This window comes from Panthera tigris, chromosome A2, assembly GCF_018350195.1.
Source record: "Panthera tigris isolate Pti1 chromosome A2, P.tigris_Pti1_mat1.1, whole genome shotgun sequence".
Classification (NCBI taxonomy): domain Eukaryota; kingdom Metazoa; phylum Chordata; class Mammalia; order Carnivora; family Felidae; genus Panthera; species Panthera tigris.
Window position 1 is genome coordinate 35576296 of NC_056661.1, and position 25076 is coordinate 35601371.

At 37.9% G+C, this 25076-nt stretch overlaps 1 protein-coding gene across 1 annotated transcript in view; it reads left to right on the plus strand.

Annotated features, from left to right (window-relative positions):
* The window catches only part of TAFA1 (TAFA chemokine like family member 1), a 504091-nt gene extending 479480 nt beyond the window's left edge, over nt 1–24611 (plus strand). The window contains exons 3-4 of the mRNA XM_042979380.1: nt 17481–17605; nt 23436–24611. Of these exons, the coding sequence (XP_042835314.1) occupies nt 17481–17605; nt 23436–23453 (143 nt within the window). The 3' untranslated portion in view covers nt 23454–24611. The remainder of the gene's footprint in view (nt 1–17480; nt 17606–23435) is intronic.
* Nucleotides 24612–25076: the final 465 nt, after the last annotated feature.

Consider the following 25076-nt stretch of genomic DNA (forward strand, 5'->3'; position numbering starts at 1 on the left):
TATTTTAGCTTTCAATTGCCCTTGCCTGAGATGACTGATCCAAAAAAATTATTGCTCAGAATCCTATCAAAGCACTTACTGCCTGTTATCTTCCAGGATTTTTATGGTTTTAGGTCGTATGTTCAAAAGGCTTTAAACCCTTTCGAATTATTTTTAATGTTTATTTATTTTTGAAAGAAAGAGAGACAGAGTGCAAGCACAGGAGGGACAGAGAGAGAGGGAGACTCAGAATCTGAAACATATTCCAGGCTCTGAGCTGTCAGCACAAAACCCAGTGCAGGGCTCGAACCTGGCTGAGTCACCCAGGTACCCCCCTTTTTGAATTTTTTTATGTATGGTATAAGATAGTGGTCCAGTTTCATTCTTTTTCATGTAGCTGTCCAGTTTTCTCACCACCATTTTTTTTAAGAGACTGCCTTTTCTGCATTGTATAATCTAGCATCCTTTATCATAGATTAAGTGACCATATATTCGTGAGTTTATATATGGGTTCTCAGACCTATGTATCTGTTTACATGCTGTACCATACTGTTTTGATTACTGCAGCTTTGTAGTATAATTTGAAGGGAGCATGATACCTCAAGTTTTGTTCTTCTTCCTCAAGATGCCTTTGGCTATTCTTGGTCTTCTGTGGTTCCATACAAATTTTAGGATTCTTTGTTATAGATCTGAGAAAAATGCTATTGGTTTTTTGTTGGGGATAGCATTAAATCTATAGAATGCTTTGGTTAGTATGGCCCTTTTGACAATATTAATTCTTCCCATCCATGACCACAGTCTATCTTTCCATTTATTTGTGTTGCTTTCAATTTCTTTCGTCAGTATCTTAGCGTTTTCAGAGAACAGGTCTCATACCTCCTTGGTCACGTGGTTTCCAAGGTATTTTATTCTTTTTGATGCAATCGTAAATAAGATTTTTTTTCTTAATTTTTCTTTCTGATAGCTATTTATTAGTGTATGGAGACACAACTGGTATATGTATGTCAATTTTGTATCTTGTTACTTTACTGAATTCATTTATTAGTACTAATAGATTGTTGGTAGAATCTTGGGCTTTCTATATAAAGGGTTATGTCATCTGCAAATAGTAACAGTTTTACTTCTTCCTTTCTAATTTGGTAACATTTTTTAAAGTTTATTTATTTTTGAGAGAGAGAGAGAGAGCACACGTGTACAAGTGGGAGAGGGGCGAAGAGAGAGGAAAAGAGAGAATCCCAAGCAGGCTCTGTGCTGTTAGTTGTTAGCATGGAGTCTGATATGGGGTTTATTCTCAGGAACCCTGAGATTATGACCTGAGCCAAAATCAAATGTCAGATGCATAACCAGCTGAGCCACCCAGGCGCCCCCCCAATTTGGCGACTTTTATGTCCTTTTCTTGCCTAGTTTCTCTGTCTAGGACTTCCAGTACTATGTTGAATACAAGTGGCTAGGTTGGGCCTCCTTGTCTTATTCCCAGTCTTAAAGAAAAAGATTTTGGCTTTTCACAATTGACTATGAAGTTAGCTGTGAGTTTCTCACATATTGTCTTTGTTATGTTGAGGTACATTCCTTCTATACCCACTTCCTTGAGAGTTTTTACCATAAATGGACGTTGAATTTTGTTGAATAGTTTTTCCTGCATCTGTTGAGATGATTAAATGATTGTTATCCTTTATTGTGTTAATAGAGTGTATCATGTTGATGGAGCCATATTTGCATCCCTGGAATAAATCCCACTTGGTCATGTTGTATGATCCTTTTCATTTATTATTAAATTTGGCTTGCTACTATTTTGTTGAGGAATTTTGCATCTGCTGCATAGTGGCCTATGATTTTCTTTTGTGTGTGTTTCTTTGTCTGGTTGTGATATCAGGCTAACACTGGCTTCATAAAGAGTTTGGAAGTATTCCTTCCTCCTTAATTTTTTGGGGAGGATAATTTGAGAAGAATCAGTAGTGACTTTTATGCAACTGTTTAGTAGAATTTACCTGTGAACCATCTGGTCCTGGACATTTGTTTTGGGGGAGTTTTAAAATTACTGATTCGATTTCATTATTTGTAATCTGTCTATTCAAATATCTTTTTCTTCATCATTCAGTTTTGGCTTGTGTGTTTCTAGAAACATTCCTTTTTTGAGGTTTTCCAGTGTGTTGGCTTATAATTTTTCATAACAATCTCCTATAATCCTTTATATTTCTGTAGTATCAGTTGTAACTACTCCTCATCATTTCTGATTTTATTAATTTAGGCCTTCTCTTTTTTTCCTGATGAGTCAGAGTAGAGGTTTACTTATTTTGTTAACTTTTCAGAGCCAGCTTTTAGTTCCATTAATCTTCTCTATTGCTTTTTTTCTCTATTTATTTTAATTTCTGTTCTGATCTTTATTATTTCCTTCCTCCTACTTTGACTTTTGTTTGTTCTTTTTCTAGTTCCTATATGTGTAAATTTAGATTGTTTACTTGGGTTTTCTTTTATTCTTGATGTGGACCTATATTGCTTTGAATTTCCCTTTTAGAATTTTCCCTTTTTTGCTGCATCCCACACATTTTGGAAAGCTGTGGTTCCATTGTCATTTATTTCAAGGTAATTTTTTATCTCCTCTTTGATTTCTTCAATAACCCATTGGTTGTTCAGTAACATGTTGTTCAGTCTCCATGTGATTGTGTTTTTTCCATCATTCTTCTCATAGTTGATTTCCAGTTTCATACTGTCACGATCAGAAATGACACTGGATATTATTTTAATTTTTTGAAGTTGAGACTTGTTTTGTGGCCTAACATGATCTGTCTTGTAGAATCTTCCATGTGCATTTGAGAAGAATGTGTACTCTGCAGTTTGGGGATAGAACATTCCATATATATCTATCAAGTCCATCTGGTCTCATGTGTTTTTTAAGGCCAATGTTTCCTTATTTATTTTCTGTCTGGATGATGTATCCATTCATGTGAGTGGGTTGTGAAAGTCTCCACTATTATTGTATTACTATCAATTTGCCCCCTTATGTCTGCTCATACTTGCTTTATATATTTAGGTGCTCCTGTGTTGGTTATATAAATATTTACAAATGTTATATCTTTTTCATGAATTGACCTCTTTACCGTTTTGTAATGCCTTTCTTTGTCTTTTGTTACAGTCTTTGTTTTTTTTTTTTTTTCAACGTTTTTTTTTTTGTTTGTTTTTGTTTTTTTAAATTTATTTTTGGGACAGAGAGAGACAGAGCATGAACGGGGGAGGGGCAGAGAGAGAGGGAGACACAGAATCGGAAACAGGCTCCAGGCTCCGAGCCATCAGCCCAGAGCCTGACGCGGGGCTCGAACTCACGGACCGCGAGATCGTGACCTGGCTGAAGTCGGACGCTTAACCGACTGCGCCACCCAGGCGCCCCCAGTCTTTGTTTTAAAGTCTATTTTTCTGATGTCAATACTGCTACTCAGGCTTTCTTTTTGTTTTCATTTGTATAGGATATAATTTTCCATCCTTTCACTATCAATCTGTGTGTGTCTTTAGATCTAAAGTAAGTCTCTTGTAGACAGCATATAAATTAGCCTTTTTTTTATTCATTCAGTCACCATATGTTTTTTTGATTGGAGCATTTAGTCCACTTATTTTTAAAGTAATTATTGATAGGTATATACTTACGGCTATTTTATTAATATTGTTTTCTGGCTGTCTTTGTAGTTTTTCTCCGTTCCTTTCTTCTTTTCTTGGTCTCTTCCCTTGTGATTTGATATTTTTCTTTAGTTTTGTGTTTGTATTCATTTCTTTTTATTACCTGTGTAGCTAGTGTAGGGTTTTGATTGTGGTTACCTGAGGTTCATATATATTGACCTGTATATATATAGCAGTCTATTTTAAACTGATAGTTGCTTAAGTTTAAACACGTTGTAAAACCACAACATAACTACATGCGGGTGTAGCAAATTTTGTATTTTAACCCAACTTTTTAAGTAGCTGACTCAGTACCTTTACTATATATCTGCCTGTATTAGTAAGATTTTTTTTCTTTGATGTTTTCTTATTTTTAGTTAATTGTCGTTTCTGCTTAAAGAAGACCCTTTAACATGTAAGTCTGGTTTAGTGATGAACTTTAGTTTTTACTTGTCTGGGAAACTCTTTGTCTCTCCTTTAATTTTGAATGATAACTTTGCCAGGTAGTGTATTCTTGGTTGTAAGTTTTTCCCTTTCAGTGCTTTAAATATACCATGCCGGTCCCTTCTGGACTGCAAAATTTCTGCTGAAAATTCTGCTGGTAGTCTTATGGGATTTCCCTTATATGCGACTATTTGTTTTACTCTTGCTGCCTTTAAGGTTCTTTCTTTATCTTTAAATTTTGCCATTTTTATTATAATGTGTCTTGATATGGATCTATTTAGATTTGCTTGTTTGAGACTCTGTATTTTCTGGACCTGGATGTCTGTTTCCTTCCTCAAGTTAGACAAATTTCAGCCATTATTTCTTAAAATAAGGTTTCTGCCCCTTTCTCTTTTTCTTTTCATCTGAGACCCCTAAAAAGTGGATGATAATACCTTTGATGTTGTCTCAGGGGTCCCTTAAACTAACTGCATTTTTCACAACTCTTTTTATCTTTTTGCTGTTCTGATTGGATGATTTTTTCTTACCTTGTCTTCCAGATTGTTGATCCATTCTTCTGTATCATCTAATCTCTTGTTGATTCTCTCTAGCATATATATATATATGTATATATGTATATATATATACATATATATACACATATGTATACATATATATACATATATACATACATATACATATATATACATATATACATACGTATACATATATGTATACGTATGTATATATTTTTTTTTTTATTTCACTGGCAATATTCTTCAACTCTGACTGGTTCTCTCATATTGTTTAACTCTTTATTGAAGTTCCCATTGTGTTCTCCACTCTTTGGGGAGTTCAGTGAGCATCCTTATGACCCTGACTTTGAATTCTCTGTCAGGTAAATTACTTCTGATTCATTATGGTTTTCTTCTGGAGTTTTATCTTGTTCTTTCACTTGAAACATACTTCTCTGTCTCCTCATTTTGTTTGACTTCTATTTGTTTCTCTTAGTTACATGAAACAACTACCTCTCCCTGTCTTGAAGGAGTGGCCTCATGTAGGAACCTCCACTATGTAGATTTCATGTGCTGACAGCTTTGACAGACCTCCTGGAGCCAGAGCAGGTGTGGGCCAGGGAAGTCCCAAGGTGCACCACACCAGGGCCACCCTGGTGGGTGGCTGAAGCTCCTGTGGGTGTCGAAATGGGTCCTGGGACAGGATACAACAGAGCAACTCTGGTGGGACATTTGGAGGCAGAACAGGTGTGGGCCAGGAGATTCCCCGGGCTTTCCACGCCAGTGGCACCTTGGTAGAATGGCTGGAGCTGGGGTGAGCTGGGGACTTGGGGCTCTCTGGTTTGCCTTGGAAGGCTGGCTAGGGTACCAAGACCCATGCTATCAAGGCAGAGGGGAAACGTAGAAAGTGGAGTTTGCCGGTGCCTCCCCCTCCAGAGAGAGTTCTAGCAGTTCCCCACCTTTGGGCAGTCTAAGGCTAATAAATGGATTGCCTTCACCTATAATCCAGCTGCCTTTGAAACTATTTTTTTTCCACTGTGTCCCAGGGCAGGCCAGTCAGTGCACTGGCCTCTCAGTGATATCCTTTCCTAGCTTAGATCATCATAGTGGGAGTGGGATTCCCATCATTACCATGTCTCTATCTATCCTGCCCTCCTCTATGTGGGGCCTCTATTGTTTGTGTGCAAAAGCTGTTCCGTCAGCCCTCGATTCTTCTTCAGGAGGAATTGCAGCATATGTAGGTTTAGATTTGGCGTGCCCGTGGAAGGAGGTGAGTTCCAGGTCTTCGTATTCTGCCATCTCGGTCACAACTTCAAAGCGTTTGGTATTACTGCAACTAAATGTTTAGGAATCGGGACCTTAAGATTTCTTATTTCCTCTTCTACTTTAAAACTCATATGTGACAGCTCTGGTTTGCTTTTGTGTCACTCAGACTGCCTATATCAAGTGGTGCTAAGCATAGAGTAGACAGCCTATAAATATTTTCTGATAAGGGAAGTTGAATTCTTCCAAACCATTCAGACAACTCCACACAAACAACCATGCTAGCTGTGTGGTATCTGTAGAGGAAAATAAGACATTGATTCTTATTTTCCAGTTCTCAAGGGGTTGGCAAATGAACGCACATGCTAAAGAGGTTTGGGGCAGTTCTTCTAAATTACAAAAATATTCAGTTATCAAATTATTTTGCCATTTCAAACACATACACAAGAATCACATTAGATCCGAGAGTGTTCTGTGATCAAAGTTTACACATTTCATCCTCACATGAAAGGTAGGTTATGTGTTCTGAAGTTAAATTAATTATAATACACCTGAAGGTATCAGAGTCTCCCACAGAGACTGCATGAGCATAATCGCATTAGAGCATATTGTTCTCTTACTTTAGCATACATCTATGAGACAGGCAGAGAAAGCATGGAGAGCCACAGGCTTTTCATCCAGGACTCACCCCTCCCAAGGTTTCCATGTTCTCAGTTGTAATTTACTCAACCACCCATGACATCCTAATAAAATAAGAGAAACAATGTGTCTTGTTCAATTCCCCATGATTTGGCTTCTAAGGCAATAGGTGAGTTCAGGGTTAGAGACACCTCTCTCCTACTTGCTATCAATTTTTATAGATCTGAAGAGACCTAAGAGGTTTTATGTGCCCTGTCCTTTTTCCCTTGTCTGAAGTCTCCATCATTGCCAAGAGCATCTCCCTGGGAGTTTGAACTTTCCTTTAATCTAATCCATTTAGAAAATGACTCACAATTTATTGAATAAAGTAGAGAAAATTGATACCTTTTCATTAGGCTGACAAAGTCTTTTTCACTGTTGGCATCTGAAATGTGTTTTCTATTTAAATTTTATTTATATCAATCTTCTCTAGTGGGAGCAAGATTAAAATGAAAGACCTTACAATCGGCGTACAACTTTCCCATTACTGCCAAGATTGCAAGCCCTAGTTTTGCAAAGGGACTTGATGCCAAGAATTTTCTGGGAATAATTTAATATTTGGGATCAGTTGCAAAGTGGAATCAACCAAAAGTGATATGTTAATGTATCAATAACAGTAAAAGTGGTTACTTTACATACAAAAAGAGGAAAATGCACTTAACTGACATTATTTTATTATGGTAAATCTGTAGCAATTTTAGTAAAAACTGTATTATAGAATTTAATAATGACCTCACAAAGTACTTTTCCAAATTGGGAAAATACTTGTATACAAATATATTCCTCCAGTGAGCCATTTCTATTGGAAGAACACAGAGAGCTAGCACTCAAAAGATCTATACATGTGCATGTGGCTTAAAAGTTGCATATATATCTTTTTTATTCTGATTTTCACTTTGACTTAAAATACAGAGACATTTTGGAGTTCTTCCCCACAACCACATCCAGCGCCCCCGTTCTGTTACCATGAAAGTAAAAGGATCAGACAGCAACAGTGACCACAGGGAAGCCAAATTTCAAAGGGACCAACATAAATGCCTATTTTATTCTGAAATAGCAAGGTTCTCCATCTGAGTTTGCTAAGCCTAAGGTGTACGTGTGTAGTAAAGACATCCCATTTTTCAGGGACTTCCAAGAAATATCAAATTATAGGTGTGCCTAGGTGGCTCAGTCGGTTAAGCGTCTGACTTTGGCTCAGGTCATGATCTCATGGTTCGTGAGTTCGAGCCCCGTATCGGGCTCTGTGCTGACAGCTCCGAGCCTGGAGCCTGCTTTGGATTCTGTGTCTCCCTCTCTCTCTGCCCCTCCCCCGTTCATGCTCTGTGTCTGTCCATCTCAAAAATAAATAGACGTTAAAAAAAATATTTTTAAAGAAATATCAAATTACACTAAGGAATGCAAATTTTTTTGTTGTTCTTTTTTTGTATTGGTGTAGAGCCTTCATTGTTTGACCTCATTAGTCTCTCCTCACTTGTTATAGCCCTCTTGGTTAGGTTTCTTTAAGGACAAATTGAGGCTTTGTTGTCATTGTTGCTATTCTACTATTTTAGGTCTATTCTATAGATAGTCAACATGGAATATGAAGACTGACAGTAGGCTGCGTTCACTAGCTAGCTAAGAATGTGTTTCTGTACCCCCAAAAGATAAGTAAATGCTTATCTTCACTAAATACTTCACTAAAATCATTAAGAATTCTAATCTGGTTGATACAGCCCTGCAGAGAAATGGGTACTTATGGTGAGAAACAGTGTTAGTACAGTTTCTCTGAAGGACAACTTGACAATTTATGTATCACAAGTGCTGAACATTTTTTTTTTTTTTACCTCGGGACTCAGAAACTCCACTTCTTGGAATTTTCCCTAGGCAAATAATTAAATATATTTGCAAAGATATATGCGCAAGGGTGTTGATATAAGCATCTTTACTAATAGCAAACGGTCAACCAACCAACAACAAAAAAAGAAAAATTTCTAACACTGAGGGATTGGTTAAATAAGATGCACCCCTACTAAGGAGTATTATGTGGGCCTTAAAATAATGCATTTCATTTTTCTAGACATAGGAAACTGTTTATGATTCCATGGTTAGGTGTTGAAGAAGGGTGGCAGGCAGTATGTGTGGAATGATCTTACTTTTATTAATAAAATTATCCTAGTTAGTATATGCATTTATTCAACCATTTAAAAAATACATATTGATGACCTGTTCTGTGACAAATATCCAGGTAAAGTAAACATGTCATGTGAATGCAGGGAGTAATGAGGAAAATCAAAGCAGGCGATAAGGGGAAAGAGTCAGGGTCAAGCGAGTGTGGATTATTTTAGGTAAATTATCAAGAGAGGCCACTCTAAAACAAAACAAACAAAACAAAACACAACACAGTTGAATTGTGGCTTATGAATGGGGGTTAATGGCAGTTTGGGGAGAACATTCCCTGGACAGAGGGTAAGCCAAATCAGAAAAGAGATTTACAGATTTGCAAAAGAGGTAGAGGGGCAGAGAGATTGATACAGATGGAGGGTGGGGGTGGGGCTGGTAGAAAAATACATGGTTGGAGAGAGAGGAAGAGCCAAGTAACATGGGACTTTGAAGGGCAGAGTAAGCAATGTGGAATTTATTCCTTGTGCTGGAAACCTTTGGAGAGTGTTAAGCAGAGGAATGATAGGAAATGATTTGCATTTTAAAAGATCACGCTGGATGCTGTGTCAAGAATAATCAGAGAGAAATTCTGGAAAAAACATACCCATATGTAGCAGTCTACTTCTGCCTAATGTGATAATGTTTATTTTCCTTTTGCTAATTATCTGTATGCTTTGAATTTTAGAAAAGAATATCTATTACTTTTAAAATTAGGGAGGAAAGGGGTGCCTGGGTGGCTCAGTTGATTGAGCATCTGACTTTGGCTCAGGTCATGACGTCTTTGTTCGTGAGTTCAAACCCCACACCCAACTCGCTACTGTCCCTCAGCATGGAGCCAGCTTTGGATCCTCTGTCCCCCTTTCTCTGCCCCTCCCACTCGTGCTCCCTCTCAAAAATATTTAAAAAACTAGGAAAAGCAAAGGTTTCTATGGTTGGCAAAAACAAGAACATCAGAATGCGTGTGCCTCCACAGAATTACACATCACACTTTACCATAAACCTCGGAGTTGCTCTTAAATGTTTTAAACATATAATGTTAAGTTTGAGAACACAGGAATGTTCAGTAGAAAATTTATTTAATAACCATGATTCTTTGCGCTCCTTCTTAAACTTATATTTAAAGTTAGCTAGACACACAAATGAAAAAACAGAGCTAGAGTTAATTTTACAATAAAACCACTGATTTAGTGAAAGCCTACCACCCTCCAGTGTTTGATTTATAAGTGAACGCAAGGATAGAATCATCATGTAGAGAAAGTGCAGGCCAAGCCGGGAACTCCAGCCTTGGTGTCTGTAGCCCACAAAGAAGAATATCAGTACTGGCAAGAATTAGGAGCACTCCCTTGAGTGGACAAAAAAGTCTCTGCGTATTCCTTGTTACCAGAGCCGATAGTTTTTTTCAAAGCAGTACGAACTGCACCCCTACGGTCTGATAAGACAGCTTGGAACAGCCCAGGACAAGTAAAAGATTTCTTTACATTTTGTGTTTTATCTTGAAATTCCCCTGAAGCTAGGCGTCTGCCTCACAACATGTATAATTGTTTGCTTTACTATGGAAACAATTTTGCTGATGACTTAGTTATTAAATTACTTCATCAAGGAAGACCTTTATTTGTTTTTTTTCGGTGAGCGTAGTGCTCATTCCCTACCTCCCTTTCATGTGGCTGCCATCACTTTGTAGGTCTTTTTCTGACTTTTTGTTGTTGTTGTTTGTTTATTCATTTGTTTGGTTGTTTAGATGCCACATATGAGTGAAATCATATGGTATTTGTCTTTCTTAGTCTGACTTAATTCCCTGAGCATAATACTCTCTAGGTCCATCCATGTTGTTGGGAATGTCAAGATCTTACTCCTTTTATTGCTGTATAAAACTGAATGAGAGAAGATATTGGAACTGATATAGCTAATAAGGGGTTAATATCCAAAATATATAAAAAGCTGACTCAGCTCAACACTCAAAAACCAAACAATCTCATTGAAAAGTGGCAGAGGACTCAAAAAGATATGTTTCCAAAAAAGACATATGGATGCAAACAGACACATGAAAAGATACTCAACATCACTCATCATCAGGGAAATGCAGATGAAAATCACAATGAGATATCACCTCACACCTGTCAGAAAGGTTTTTTAAAAAAAAAAAAAGAAAGAACAAGTATTGTCAAAGATGTGGAGAAGAAGGAACCATCATGCACAGTTGATGGGAATGTAAATTGATACAGCTACTGTGGAAAAGAGTATGGAGGTTCCCACACAATGATCGAATAATTCCACTACTGGATATTTACCCAAAGAAAATGATAACACTAATTTGAAAAGATATATGCACCCCTATGTTTAATGAGGATTTTTCTTACTACCATCACCCTGACAGTCCAAATCAGATCCACTCATTAGTTTCCCTAGTACCTTTTTCATAATTTGTCACTCTGTATTATCCCACCATTATATTTAGTGTCTATCCCCCGCAACAGACTGTAAGCCACTTTAGGGTAGGCTAGGAAATGTGTCTGTCTTATGTCTGCTTATGTCATTCACAGCAGTCAATGAATAACTTTTGAATGAATAAAAGATCATTTTTGTCTCCAAACACCTTCAAGGAAGATAAAATTGCCCCAGTTTAAAAAACCCTGGAATAGAATTTGTAGAAGGAAAGCAATGCTCATCGCTCGTCATTAATTTCATGTGTGCCTCTGAAATATGTTGTAGATGCTACTAATAAATACAGTCTAATTAGTAAAAAACTGGATATAAGCATCTCACAATTCATACAAGCTTCCGTTAAAGATCAGGCATTAACTCTCTGTGAAGGTAATTGGATGGATGCATACATAGCTCGATAAGGACACATGGATAAATAACAGTAATAACTGCCATCTGTTGCATATAAAGTTTATTATGTGTTACACCGAGATCCTGATCTCCTCTAAAATTTACTGTAACCAGTTGTGATTTTGTTTAAGTGCTTTTATAACTCAATAACCTGACACTTGACCTAAGAGACTTTCTAAAGCCATGCTGTCCAGAAGTGGTGGCATTAGTTAGGATTCACACCCAGGTCCCTCTGTCACACACCTGAGAGCTTAGAGTCTTAACCATTACATGATGTGTCTGCCCTGGAGCTTATCCTTAAATGTGGGCTCACAGGAAAGAGGGAGTTGGGCATGGCTGCAGGCGACAGTATTCAATGCCTTTAACTTTCTGTTTACTTTGATAAAGACAGTAACACAGAGGGAGCCACTGCAGGTCTTTTGAAGAAGAGCATTGTAGCAGCTGTTCCAACAACCTGTGCAAAAAGGAAGGCGGGAGGGCCGTCCCAGCCTTCTAATGGAGTTCCAGCCATTGCCTAAATTGCATGACAGGTTGCACAAAAATGAGCCTGGAAATTTGTCTTGATTGATGTACTTATAACGTACTTCTGGGAACATGAATGCAATCATATGTTCAACCATTTAATTTATGCTCAAACTCTCATAAGTCATAGAAGCAAGCTGGGTGTTTGGCATAATACCGAAGAACAATGGTTTACTCTCTCACTTTGTGAAGAACTGTGTTTTGTGTTTCTGTTTTGGAGTGATTTTATTCTTTAGAGTCATAAAAATGATGATGCCGATGATAATAATAGCTAATATTTATCAAACATTTATTGAATGCCAGATACGCTGCTAAGTGCTTTGAATGCATTTTCTCATGGCATCGTCACCATCCTTTGATAGAAGCATGATTTTTTTTCTTTTTCTGTTTGATTTTTTTTATTCATTCAATCATAAATTGCAAACCTGCCTTGAGTTACCATGTGCCATTCAAAGATGAATGCGATATGATCCCTGCCCTCAAGAAGCACACTGCCTGGTGAATAGACAGGCACACGAGCTAATAATTCAAGTGCGGTGTGGTTAAGGTTACAGCTAACATAGTTGAGTTATTGCCGTATGGTTTCCTCAGTTGTTCCTAACATCGCTTTCAGCTCTGCCCTTCTTCACGGTTCTGGAGGAGGCATCCAAAATCAAGACCTATCCCTTCTGTTTGAATGCACCTGTGCTCATGTGGCATTTCAGCTATTTTCTTCTTCCTCCTTCCATCTCGTACATCACTGCCAAATCCATTTTCCCCCAGTCACCCGTTAATCATGTCTTCCCTTTGCTCACAGAATCTAGAATATTCAATGACTTCCCATTCCTTTGAGGGGGGAGGGAAGCCTGAGCTTCATGCTTTCAAGAACTTCCACAATCTTATTAAGATTTTCCCTTCCCACTCCCAGCATGAGCCTATTCTTCCTGCACAATAACGTGCTTCCTGCCAGAGGAGCACTTTGCTCATTTGTACTTCCTTACCATAATACATGCCAAAATGCCAATAGTGCCCATAGAGAGAGAAACCTTGAGCTAAGTCATAAGCTTTCAGGGCAGGAACTATGTCATGTTCATCATTTTATCCATGTCACTAAGCCACATAGTCCTTTGGCTGCAGAAAGTGCCCAAAGAACACTTAATAAATTGAGACCCAAACATTGTTTATTGGAACGATGAAAAGGGACTTTGGCTCTTTAATAAGATAATGTATATTTGCTGTATTTATTAACTCCACTGCTTCTCAGTACCTTGTTCTCTTTACGTGGTAAGATACCACAAAGTAAACAACAATAACAGCAACAGAAGGACTTCTCTATTTAAGACTTCTCACTGAAAATTGGATTGAGTCTCCTTTTACAGTCTCTCTTTTTTGCTCTGCAGCAATATGATGATATAAGGATGAAATCAAAACTCATGATTAAAGTAGCTTTAGTAATTTTAAGAATCTTTCAAGGAAAATGAACATTCTTGACAAAGTTGAAGATCAGATATTTTCCTGAACATGATACAGTAAGAGAGCGAATTCCAAACCCCAGGGTTAAAAGGGACCTTTAAGAGCCTCTTTCCTAATCATCATAGATAAGAGAGAGTTGGTTTTTGCAGCTGATATTTAATTAACTCTGTTCTTCTAGGGGATAAAAAGTCCTCACAGAAGTTATATGTCTACCTCACAAGTTTCTTGTGGCTTCAAAAATTATTCACTACTGAGACTTTCTGTTAAAATGCTGTAAGTAATAAAATCAAGCAATATGGAGCTCTGTCTAGGAAGAAACAAATATGATATAAACTAGCTATTATGCAACTTATTTTTATGTTAACTTAATTTTATGAGAAACTACATGTTTTGTATTTTCCTCAAGCGTTTGTATTTATATGAAATTTTTTTCAATAATAAGACATCAGAGAGAATTCATTCATTCACTCAGCAATCATATGTTTATTAAGAGTTCTCTGAATGCTGAACACAAAACTATCATAAGTTAGCACTATAATGATGAAAAACAAGGATTTTGTCATTAAGCAGGCCTGCACGTAGTGTTAATTCCTACACTTCCTACCTGTGTAAGCTTGGCCAAGTTTTTTAACTTCTCTGAGCTTCATTTTTTTTTTCATCCATACAATGGGTTCATAATAATACCCACCGTTAGGATTGCTCTGAAGATTAAGATAATACATTTAAAAATTTTTTTTAACATTTATTTATTTTTGAGAAACAGAGAGAGGCAGAGTGTGAGCAGGGGAGGGGCAGAGAGAGAGGGAGACACAGAATTCGAAGCAGGCTGCAGGCTCCAAGCTGTCAGCACAGAGCCCGACACAGGCCCGAAGTCACAAATCGTGAGATCATGACCTGAGCCAAGTCGGTCACTCAGCTCAACCTAATGAGCCACCCACGTGCCCCTAAGATCATACATTTTGAAGTACCTAACACAGAAACCCAGAAGAGGCCATCAAAAATGTCCATTATCGGGGCACCTGGGTGGCTTGGTCGGTTAAGCGTCCGACTTCGGCTTAGGTCGTGATCTCACGATCCATGAGTTCGAGCCCCGCGTCGGGCTCTGTGCTGACCGCTCGGAGCCTGGAGCCTGTTTCAGATTCTGTGTCTCCCTCTCTCTCTGCTCCTCCCCTGTTCATGCTTTGTCTCTCTCTGTCTCAAAAATAAATAACGTTAAAAAAAAAAAAAAGATTAAAAAAAATGTCCATTATCATTTTTATTATTGCACTGACCATTGTAATTCAAGATATTTAGAATTATTTGTGCCTGCATGTTTCTTATAGATATCTCCATAAGAAAAATTATAAAGCCAGTTAAGTTGCATTAATATTGCATTTATTGATTAAATCTAATCGATCATTCCTCTTTCAATGATCTGAAGGTTTTAGGTGACTTCCAGTATGGGAGGAGAGAGCACAATTTGTAAATCCTCTCTGTGAATTTTTTTTGAAAATATTGCAGGAAATATGAGTGTATGAAAAAATTAGGGGAAAAGACTATAGTTTGACCTAGAAGATGATGTGAAAGATATTAAAATGACCATGTAATGCATAAATCAAAAGCAAAATCAGTCTAATAGCATCTTTAGAAAAGCAACCCTGGAAGAATGAACTAGATCCCAATAAACCAGAGGGTAACGTCAAAGCATCCAACTCTGTTAAGGAGAAGCAAGTGTAATAGGAATTTTTAGAGATTACAGGCCAGTCTGGGGATGTTTTTATTCTTAGAAAGGCTTTCCTTTTTCCCTTTGAGTCAGTGGACCTTTACTCCCTTGAATTAAAGGTGATCTGTGGGTTTTGAGATGCATTCTTTTTCCTATTGTCTACATTTTCATTTAGAAGACATTAATGCTTAAGAGACAGAAACTGCTTTGTTAGCTAACAACAGAGTAGGTCAGCTCTGAGAGGGCAGAGAGCAACCTCAAGAAGAAGGAACAGCGTCCTTTAGAAGAAAGTTAGAGATGCTAAAGTTGACCCCACTGGCAGTTGTTCATTATTTGTGTGCCTCTGTGGGAAAAAAAAAAAAGTCACAAACCCTAAATGGAAGACTGTCTGGAAAGGCAATTTCCCCTCGGAGCTAAGATCAGAGGCTTTCCATTCTTGTTGATGTCGATTCAGGGCAGCAATAGTGAAATATTAGGTGGGATTTCAGGGGACAAGTGTGGCAAATGTCACCAGCCTGTTGCTGCCTGAGTGCTAACCGAAAGGACGCTTCCGATTCTAGGCTCTCAATAAACACTGCCAAACCCTGGCTTTTATCTTAGGTTACTGGAAGCTTTGCAATTTATTTTTGTTCCCTTTTCAACGCTACATGTGTTTTTCTTGCTGCCAAAGTACAGGCTTCTCTCATTTAACATCGTCACCTATTAATTCACCTAAATAAGGTCTCTTTTACCTGTGACTGGAATCTTCCCTTATTCCACATGCTCATAGAGAACCCTGCTATTGAAAAGAAAGACGCTCTTAGCTCTCATAATCATTTTGTACCCTGTGGAGAATTTGTGTCTTCTGTTACTACTCCATGTTTTACCAAAATATCACGTTGTCTTGCATACGGATGGACTATTTAGGAGATTTTACTTCCTATACTTGCGTGCTATATTCCAATGGAGATGCATTTTATGTGGTTCATTCTGGTCCGCACATAAGGTATAAATCAAGCAGAGGCAAAATTACCCTTGAAAAATTCCTTAAATTGACCCGATAATGGAGTAGACATGATTTTGCATATAAGATCAAATTTTGCAATCCATACGCTGGATTCCAGAGGAAGGAAAGTCCAAAGTAAGGGTCTTGTAGAAAGAAGAAAGCTTGAATATGGGCAGACGTCCCCATGTCTGTTTAAAAACCATTCTGTGTTTAAATTAACAATCTAATCCCTCTCTCCGACTGGGGACTTATAATGTACTCCTGCTTTGCTCCGGGATTTACTTCATTCCATTTTAATAAGAATCCTCTGTGATGTTAACAGATGTCATCTGGCCTCTTTGTCATTGTGAGAAGGAAACATCAAGGTGGGGACTCCCCTCCGGCAGGTGTAAGAGGCTGAAGGCGAGTATCTCTAGAACTAGGGTTCTAGTCCAGTGTGAAAACAGGCAATCAGAAAGCACGACACAAGAACCACTGGCAGACGTTTTGAGAATTTCGAATGGCAGAAATAATTCTTCGCTCATGAAGGCAGTAAGGAAGATGTGGAGCTCCTTGACTTGGGTGGAGTGCATCCAGTCGCTATATTATAAAATATTAAAACAAAAACCAGACTGTGCTATAAATACATCCACTCAGTTCATCGCCAGCTTCCTGTTGTAGTCATCTCTGATATCACCCTGCAAAATAGGGCTTTTTTTATCAGAGGCTCAACTTTGGAAAGTTCGACCCACCTCATATCAAACATCAACAGGAAATGCAGTGGACATGAATATACCTGTGATTGTAAACAAATACTTCTATTTATTAATACCCTTGGTTTTTATTTTGCAGGTTTTCTTTTATGGTTCCAGTCATTTCATTTTTTTTTCCTGTGGGTAGGCCTTTGAAATTCTCAAAGAAGGCCCGAGGCTGGGGGATGAACCCTAATGCCGGGTGGATAAACTGGCCTTTCTGAAGGAATAGTTCTATCATTCTGAAGGGCAGTTACTACTCTTGTTCCCTTCCCTGAAAAGGAAGAGTAAAAGGTCCTCGGTTTGTGAAAACATAAAGTTTTCTCCGGAAAGTATACCTCCCAATGCATAGATTTTCATCTTTCAGGGTGCGAGGGTGATTTCTGACAAACTGTTGCTTGATAAAACCATAAAATTAGAAAATCAGATTTGCTCTGTAAGACCGGTAAATGAAAATATTACTTTTCTTCGTAGCGAATTCTTAGCCGGCCCTAGAAGGTTCAAGAGAAAGTAGCGTGCTTCAAAGAGAATGAACACCTAGAGGGTCACGTCACCGGTGCCCACGTTGTTTGGATGAATTGCAAACACACTTGTTTCCTGTTTTTGCACAGCCTCCATAGTGATTGGGAAATGGTGGTGTGAGATGGAGCCTTGTCTAGAAGGAGAAGAATGTAAAACACTACCTGATAATTCCGGTTGGATGTGCGCTACAGGCAATAAAATTAAGACCACAAGAGTAAGTGTATTTCTTTCAAATATCTCATGCATGTTACCAACCATACTGTGTTGCCTTTGAGTTGCACGACAGCATCCAGGGAAGCTTTTGAACAGGAGATAAGAAGACCTTTTCCCTGACAGAAAACATTCTTAACTGTTCATATCAGTGTCCATCCAGCAACAAGAAGTTAGACATGGAACTTGACTTTTCCCTGCTGAGCAGTTTAGCGTTTGTGTGACTGGGTCACAAATAAAGCTGGATTAGCATAGCCAAAAGGAAGAAGAACGGTAAAGCAATTAGTCGCATAATTCAGCCAACTACTACGGTGCTCAAAATAGATAATAAAATGAGAGTCCTGCCTAATTTGTCCAGATGGTTTGCGGAAGAGGGCTGCGTTTAAGTACAGCCATTTTCTACATGTTCTTTAAAAGAATTATTTGATGATCTTTTAAATGAGTGAAAAGTTTTTGTGATGTGAATTATCATTCCTTGGTTTCTGTGGTAAAATAAGGAGCTATCTTCAAAATACATAACAACCTATATGGTGAGGCCATCCAACCCATGAGAATTGATATCATGTTGCCAGAGCAGTTTGGAAAAGCCCAGGTAGGATAGCCATTGGCCCTGTAGATAATAGATCATGGGAAAGTATGGGAGTCCTAAAGAGGGCAGGGTAGAAAGTGTAGCTCAGAGCACTTAAGACAGTATTTATTCAAATGTAGTACAATATTTTAATTACATAATTACAATCATGTCAATATTTTAATAACTAGCATGGTTTTATGTATATATATCATGTGGCTCTCAGCCCTGTTGTGTGTATATGTGTTTTAATGTACTGGGTATTGTTGAAAGCCAGATCCACCAGTTACAAATCCCAACATGCTGAACTTGTAGCCTTCCAAAAGGGTGACTCAAATTTAAAAGGTCATCTCTAATTCCCACCCCTATATAATAAGTCTTAAATTGATCTTTTTTCTCAGCATTATCTTCTCAAGAAATAACATTGGTACTGGCAGGCTCGTGATACAGAAAACATAATATCTTATAAAACGTATCTTTCATACATAAGATAATGGAGACTCTTCTGCATATCCAATTTCATTGCCTATATTGACTGCATTAAGCAGTAAATTGTTATACCTCATTGGCTTGTGGCCAAGAGAGGTTCCTGAACCGTCCTAGCTTGTTAACATGCATTCATGCACCTGAGATGCTCAGCTTGGATTATCATATTTCACTTCAAAGAAACAGCCTCAGGAGAGATTATTCAAAAATGAACCCAGTTCATGACACTTACCTCCAGAAACCATCTTCATTAACTGATGGAGAGTGGATTTCATATTTCCCTTTGGTTACATTTTGCCTGAAACTAATTTTATGAAACAATCTGAAGACGCCCTTCCAAGTCAGTTTTCAGATACTCTGAATTATCATCAGTATGATTGGAATTCGATCACCATTGTTTAAAACAGGTTGCTGATGTATTTTCTGCCAAAACTCTATTTCCTCTTCCAAATGATAACTGATCTCCCTTTATTGAAACCCTGCTCTTATGGTTTCTTATGGTTTCTTATGGTTTCTTATGGTCTTATAAACCCTGCTCTTATGGTTTCTCCAGACCTGAAACTCAGTCAAGAATAAGAATACAAGTCAAATTACTTCAGGGTTTGAGTATGTGAGATTCCAAGGGTACCAACTAGGAGACTCTTTGGAAAATAGAATATAAATAAACAAAACACAGAAATTGTTAATGCTACTTTTTATGACTATGTAACACTCTTTTTATTGGCCTCTGTAGGGTATATTTTAAAACACTGTGAATACATCCTAGACATTTTCTTTCCTCACAGAAGTACAGTGCAGGTCTGATCACAGTAATAGAGGCTGGAGCACAGCCTCTGTGTTTGCTACTGTCCTGGGTGGGCTGAATGCAACCTGACAGTTGAGTATACAAGAGAAATAAATCCCCCATGCAGTTGGTTTGAAAGCAGAGGATGTACCTGTTCTGATATGTGCATCCATTTCAAGCGAGGAAATAAGAGGTTGCTCTACAGTCGTGTGAGCAACACATCACTCAACTAATAAATCTCAACTCTGTCTTTAGAGAAGGAAAAGAAAACACTAAGCTGTACTTTTTACACCTTGAGAGGACTCAGACATTACTACTGACTTAAATTTTCTCCCCACTTCCTTACAAAGAAATTCACAGTGAAATAAGCACTTTTAAACACAAAGGCACCAATTAACTTCAGCTGATACATACAGGAGCTTTCCATTCTGTATAAATGGCAGGCCAACACCAGTCCTTAGATTATAGGCTCCAAAATAGGTTTTATGTTAATTTTTCTAGTATGCCCCATGTGTTTTTCCCTGTCACAGTGTAAATATGCCTGTACACTTCAAGTATTGACTCTGGCAGTTTAACTTTCAAAACAGTTGAATAAACAGATGCACTTTAATTGTGAGTCATAGGTTTTCAATGTTCTACTCTTATTTAAGAGGTAATCTTTAGGATAAAAAAATTCAAGTTCTTCTCAAAGAGGAAAAATTTTTTTAAATCACCTCTTTGGTTCTTACATATAAGACTGATTCAAAGAGAGTGGTCTCAGTAAAAAAAAAAACAAAAAAAAAAACAAAAAACAAAAACAACAAAAAAAAACACAGAAGAAACATCCCCAGATTGTTAATGGCAACTGCGAGTTTCCGTCATACTGTTATTTTTTAAAAGTAACGCCAATATGAAGATATTTGCAAGATAGAGTCCTAAGATGTCATTTTCCCCATATAGGTTTTTTCAAAACCTTCCTATTATGAATTACTTCCCAAATAATCACCCTGAGTCAAAATTCTCAGCAGTCTGTGCAATGTAGATAAACAAAAGATGTTTCAAAGTGTGATCTAATTCAAAGTTGCATGGTGCTCATTTTTTAAGGCTGGTGGAGAGTAGAAATTCATTGTTTGATTTAAAGGACCAGGCACCCCAGAATACGAACTAGCCAGGACAACAGGCCACAGTCTGAAGGAGAACCTTGGGGAAACTAGATCTGGGTGACAATATAACCTACAGAAGGAAGGAGAAAAGATAAGTAGAATGAGGCACAGGCTTCCCTTTCAGGAGACTGGAGAGAATAAGTCTTAGGAAAGAGGAAGCTTCCTGAATGTCATTTTACGGAGAGAAGGTAGTCACCCTTGAGAAGTTTTCCAAAACCCAGCATGGGGTACAATAAAGCTGGTGCCAGAAACCCTCCTGGGAAGAAGCCTGGTACATCTGGGTGAAGTTTCATGGCTAGATTTTAAACTACACCTGCTCGACCGTTGCTTCAATTGTTTCGTTGAATTATTTTGTTGGTAGTTTGTGGCAAGACAAACCAATCCAGATATTCACAAGAGGTAGTTTCCTATGGTTTTACATAAATATTGGTTTATTTTTTTTCTTTAAACGTAACATAAGTTTGAGGGGCCCCTGGTAGCTCAGGTCATGGGATCCAGCCCCATGTCAGCCTCCATGCAGGGCGTGGAGCCTGCTTTAGACTCTCTCTCTCTCTCCTTCTGCCCCTGTCCCCTGCTCGCATGTTCTCTCCCTCAAAAATAGAAATAAAAATAAAAACATTTCTGAAAACAAAAAAAAACGCATAAGTTTGAAAGTTGGGGGCGCTGTTGGGAAATTGGCTCTACAGATTTTGGATTTGCCACTCTCCATAATCAGATGAGCTAATTCCCTATAATCAATATTATATTTAATGTATATGAAATAATAATACATAATATGCTATAATATAGTACATATTTAAAAAAAATAAGCTGGGGATGCTGTATCTAATGCATTCAGGAAGAAATGTATATACTCTGTGCATTCAAGAATAATGCTTTAATTTATAAAGACAGACTTGCCCCAGAGGAAATAAGTTGTTTGACAATGCTGTAATAATTCACATATAAAAAGGGAACATTGGCTTTGGGGGACATAACAAGGCAGGGAATGAAATGAGGAGAAAACCAAAGTCATTAGGAATGCAAAATTAACAGGTTAAAATAGAACATAATCTGGTATAATACCTGGGAAATTATCAAGCAACTTTGGATTTCCTTCAACCCAATATGTTAGTGTCTTTCAGACTCCTGGGAAAATGAGCAGTTAGATATACACAACATAGAGTCAAGTTCCATTCCCTAAAAGGCCGTGTTAGACTGCCCATCTCACCACAATGGCTGTCCAGCCAAATTGATGTTTCACACAAATGCACTACTGTCATTTGCCCACACTCACCTGGGCCCATCCTCCTAACGGTGACTCTGACCTCACATAACTCCATCCATTCTCATCAGCCAGTGTTTTTTATATTACAGAAGGGCAAACTTCCAGCTGTGACACATCCCAGCTTCATCACTCAAAATTCCATCAGGTGTCAAGGGTTATAAAAGCCTTTACTATCCTGATGTTCAGACCATTTTGTATGAACTAGCTTTAAGAGAGAAGGGTAGGAGGGAGAGTGTGGATTTGGAAATTTCCAGAAGGAAAAACAAATCAATTTATGCCGTCACAATTGCCCCTGGGTCCAAGTGAACTCATCCATTTCTTTGGCCAATAAATATATTTAAGCCTCTGCTCTGTAAAGTTAATGTGTGAAGGTCTTGGGATGTGATGACCAACCTCCTGTTCTTACATGGAGGATAGGGCCTAAGGTTGGGTAGTGCGGGGTAGAGATGGTAAGTTGATAGAGATAAAAGAAAGGCAACCCATTTCAGTTTTATAAATGTCACTTTCTCCCTCCTTTTGGTGAAAAATAAGACAGTGGAAACAGGAGGTGATACACATTACCAGAATGTAGGAAACCAAGGTTTGGAAGAATCTGTCATTTCTAAGGAGAGGATAAAAAAAATAATAAGTGTGTGAAGATTTCTTACACATGCTGCCCATGGCACAACCAACTTTTGAAAGGCAACTTTATTACTATTCCTATCCAACCTTAAAATCTTTTAATGGACTCCACCCCTGGACCCAGAACACTCAATTTCTAAGACTATAAAGAACCAAGAGATTATGAAGAAAAATGCCTATTCCTAGAACTCTAAAGTAGAACCTTCAACTCTATTAGAATCATCATTTCTGCCCTAAACCAGTGACACTCTGTGCATGTATCCTGTTGAATGTTAGAGTCTTTGGGCCATATTCAAATAGATTAAATGGCATCATTCGTTATAGGAGTATGCTCTTGGTTACTCTTGAATACTATGTCACTGAGAGGGAGAGTTCCTCAACCTGCAAAGCCCTCCTGTGTTCCTAAGAAAATGTGTTCGAACCTTGGCAGTGACTTTACCTTATGGCCACCCCTCTACCTGTCACAGCAAGGCAGCTTGACAAGGTCATGGAATGACCTACTCAGTTCAAATTCTCATCAGACATAGAACTAACTACATAATTTGAAGGGCCCAGTACAAAAATGAAAACATGGCGTCTCTAGTTTAAAAATTAGTAATAATTTCAAGACTTCAATAGAAGATCATTAAATGGAGTGTGGGGCCCTTTCCAGCACAGGGCTCTGTGCAACTGCATATGTGACATGCTCATGAAGCCAATCATCGTTATTCATTGCTCCAAGAGTCCATTTCCTCGGTTGTGGCAAAATAACTTTAATGAACTGATAAAAATATGATGGCCTGTCAGTGTGCTTTTTTATCACCATTTGAGAACTACGGTTGTAGACTAACATTTTTGGCTTCAGATCACTTGAAAGAAGCCACATACTAAAAATTCAAGATGTCCTCATTTTCTGCCTAGTCACCTTTCTTTATGCCTTCATTTTGTTCTTTTCTCCCTGAAATTTCTTTCTGTCTTTGGTTTCAGATTCACCCAAGAACCTAATGGAAGCATTTGTTATAGTAGCAAAGGAAAACCACCTCTGCAGAAAATACATTTTAAGAATTTAAAACATCTTACACATTACAAGCCAAATGGATTTCTTATTTGCACTTTGACTGGTTACCAGAAAATCACAGTGCTTTTACTGTGTGTCATGAAGTATCCTATAGTGAGAAGACCCTGCATTTTTGGCAACACCATGGAAAGTGGGTTTAAAAAAAAGGGTTTTCTCCATGAAAATTTTTGGGATTACGAAGAACGATCAACTATCTTCTAATTTGGATCTATAGTTACTTTGTACCATTTTAAATATATGTATATATATAATATTTTGAAATATTATATATTCTCTTCAAGAAATGAACAATACCACAGTTTGAGGCGGCTGGTGTACCTCTTTGAGTTTGGATGTCTTGTTTTGTTTTGTTGCATTTCTTTTTCTCTTGGCGAGGAAGACATGTGCCCTTCTGAAATTTCAACATGGCACTCACGCTGGAAGGCCAGCTACAGGTGGACTCCTGGAATCTGAGGCATCGTAACAATACTGAATCGAGAGCTTCCTTCTGTTTCTACCAGATGGCCCAAGGAAGCACATCGTCCTGTTTTATTGCTTTCTACCCTGTGCAATATTAGCATGCAAGCTTGGCTTACATAACCATACTTTATATTCAATTGATATATAATAACCATCCTAACCTCTTCCAGGAAAGTATTTTTAGAACTACTAGCTTTTCCACAGATAAGAAAAATAAGAATTCTTGAGGGAGCTGCTCCACCGTGCTATTAAGACTCTGGCAAAATTATGGTAGAATACGGATCCCTGTATTAATAAGTTCTGTAAATACAATGTCTTAAGGCTTTGTATAGCTGTCCTAGACTGCAGAAATGTCCTCCAATGAAATCCAAAGTCTGGCATCATTAAGTACATAGTGCTGTAGCAACAAGTCTTATCATGGTACCTCTTTCTATGTTTGATTTGCTTTTTTCATGAGTATTCAAATCTCTTCTGGTGAGATAGGAAGACCATTAAAGCAATTAGGTTTCAAAATGATCTATGTGACCAAATGCTGGACAGCCCTATTAAAGTGGTAAATAACTTCTTTCTAAACCTACTTGTCCTCTTTATTTGCCATTTATTTTTCCTGAGTCAGTTTTAGCCAAATCCACAGAACACCCTGCTTAGAGACTCGTAGTCACCCAGAATTTTTCCATGACGTCTTTGCTACAATCACAGCCAATATTTCCAACCCCAGTATTCTGAAAATCAGAAATTCATTACTATGACTGCTGTGTTCTCAGCCAGCAAGATTAAATGTCAAATCCCATTATTGGGTTTCTGTACTGGTCACTTGGACAATACATATGGGGCTCCCATCCCGAAAAAAGAAATTCTTGTCCATCTTCTCTTTCTAAAAGTTACTCAGATAATGATTATAAAAAGGAAATAACTACTTGTTATCTACCTGGGATAGTGTAATAGTATTATACATTCCTGTTGCTTAACCTATCATATTGCAAGGATATCTACTTTTTCTCCAAAGCCTTCCCTCTAGAATACATGTTTTAGGGCTTCGTATTAGATCACCAGCACATTTGGCCGCCTAGTTTGGAGTTTTAAAGTTAAAC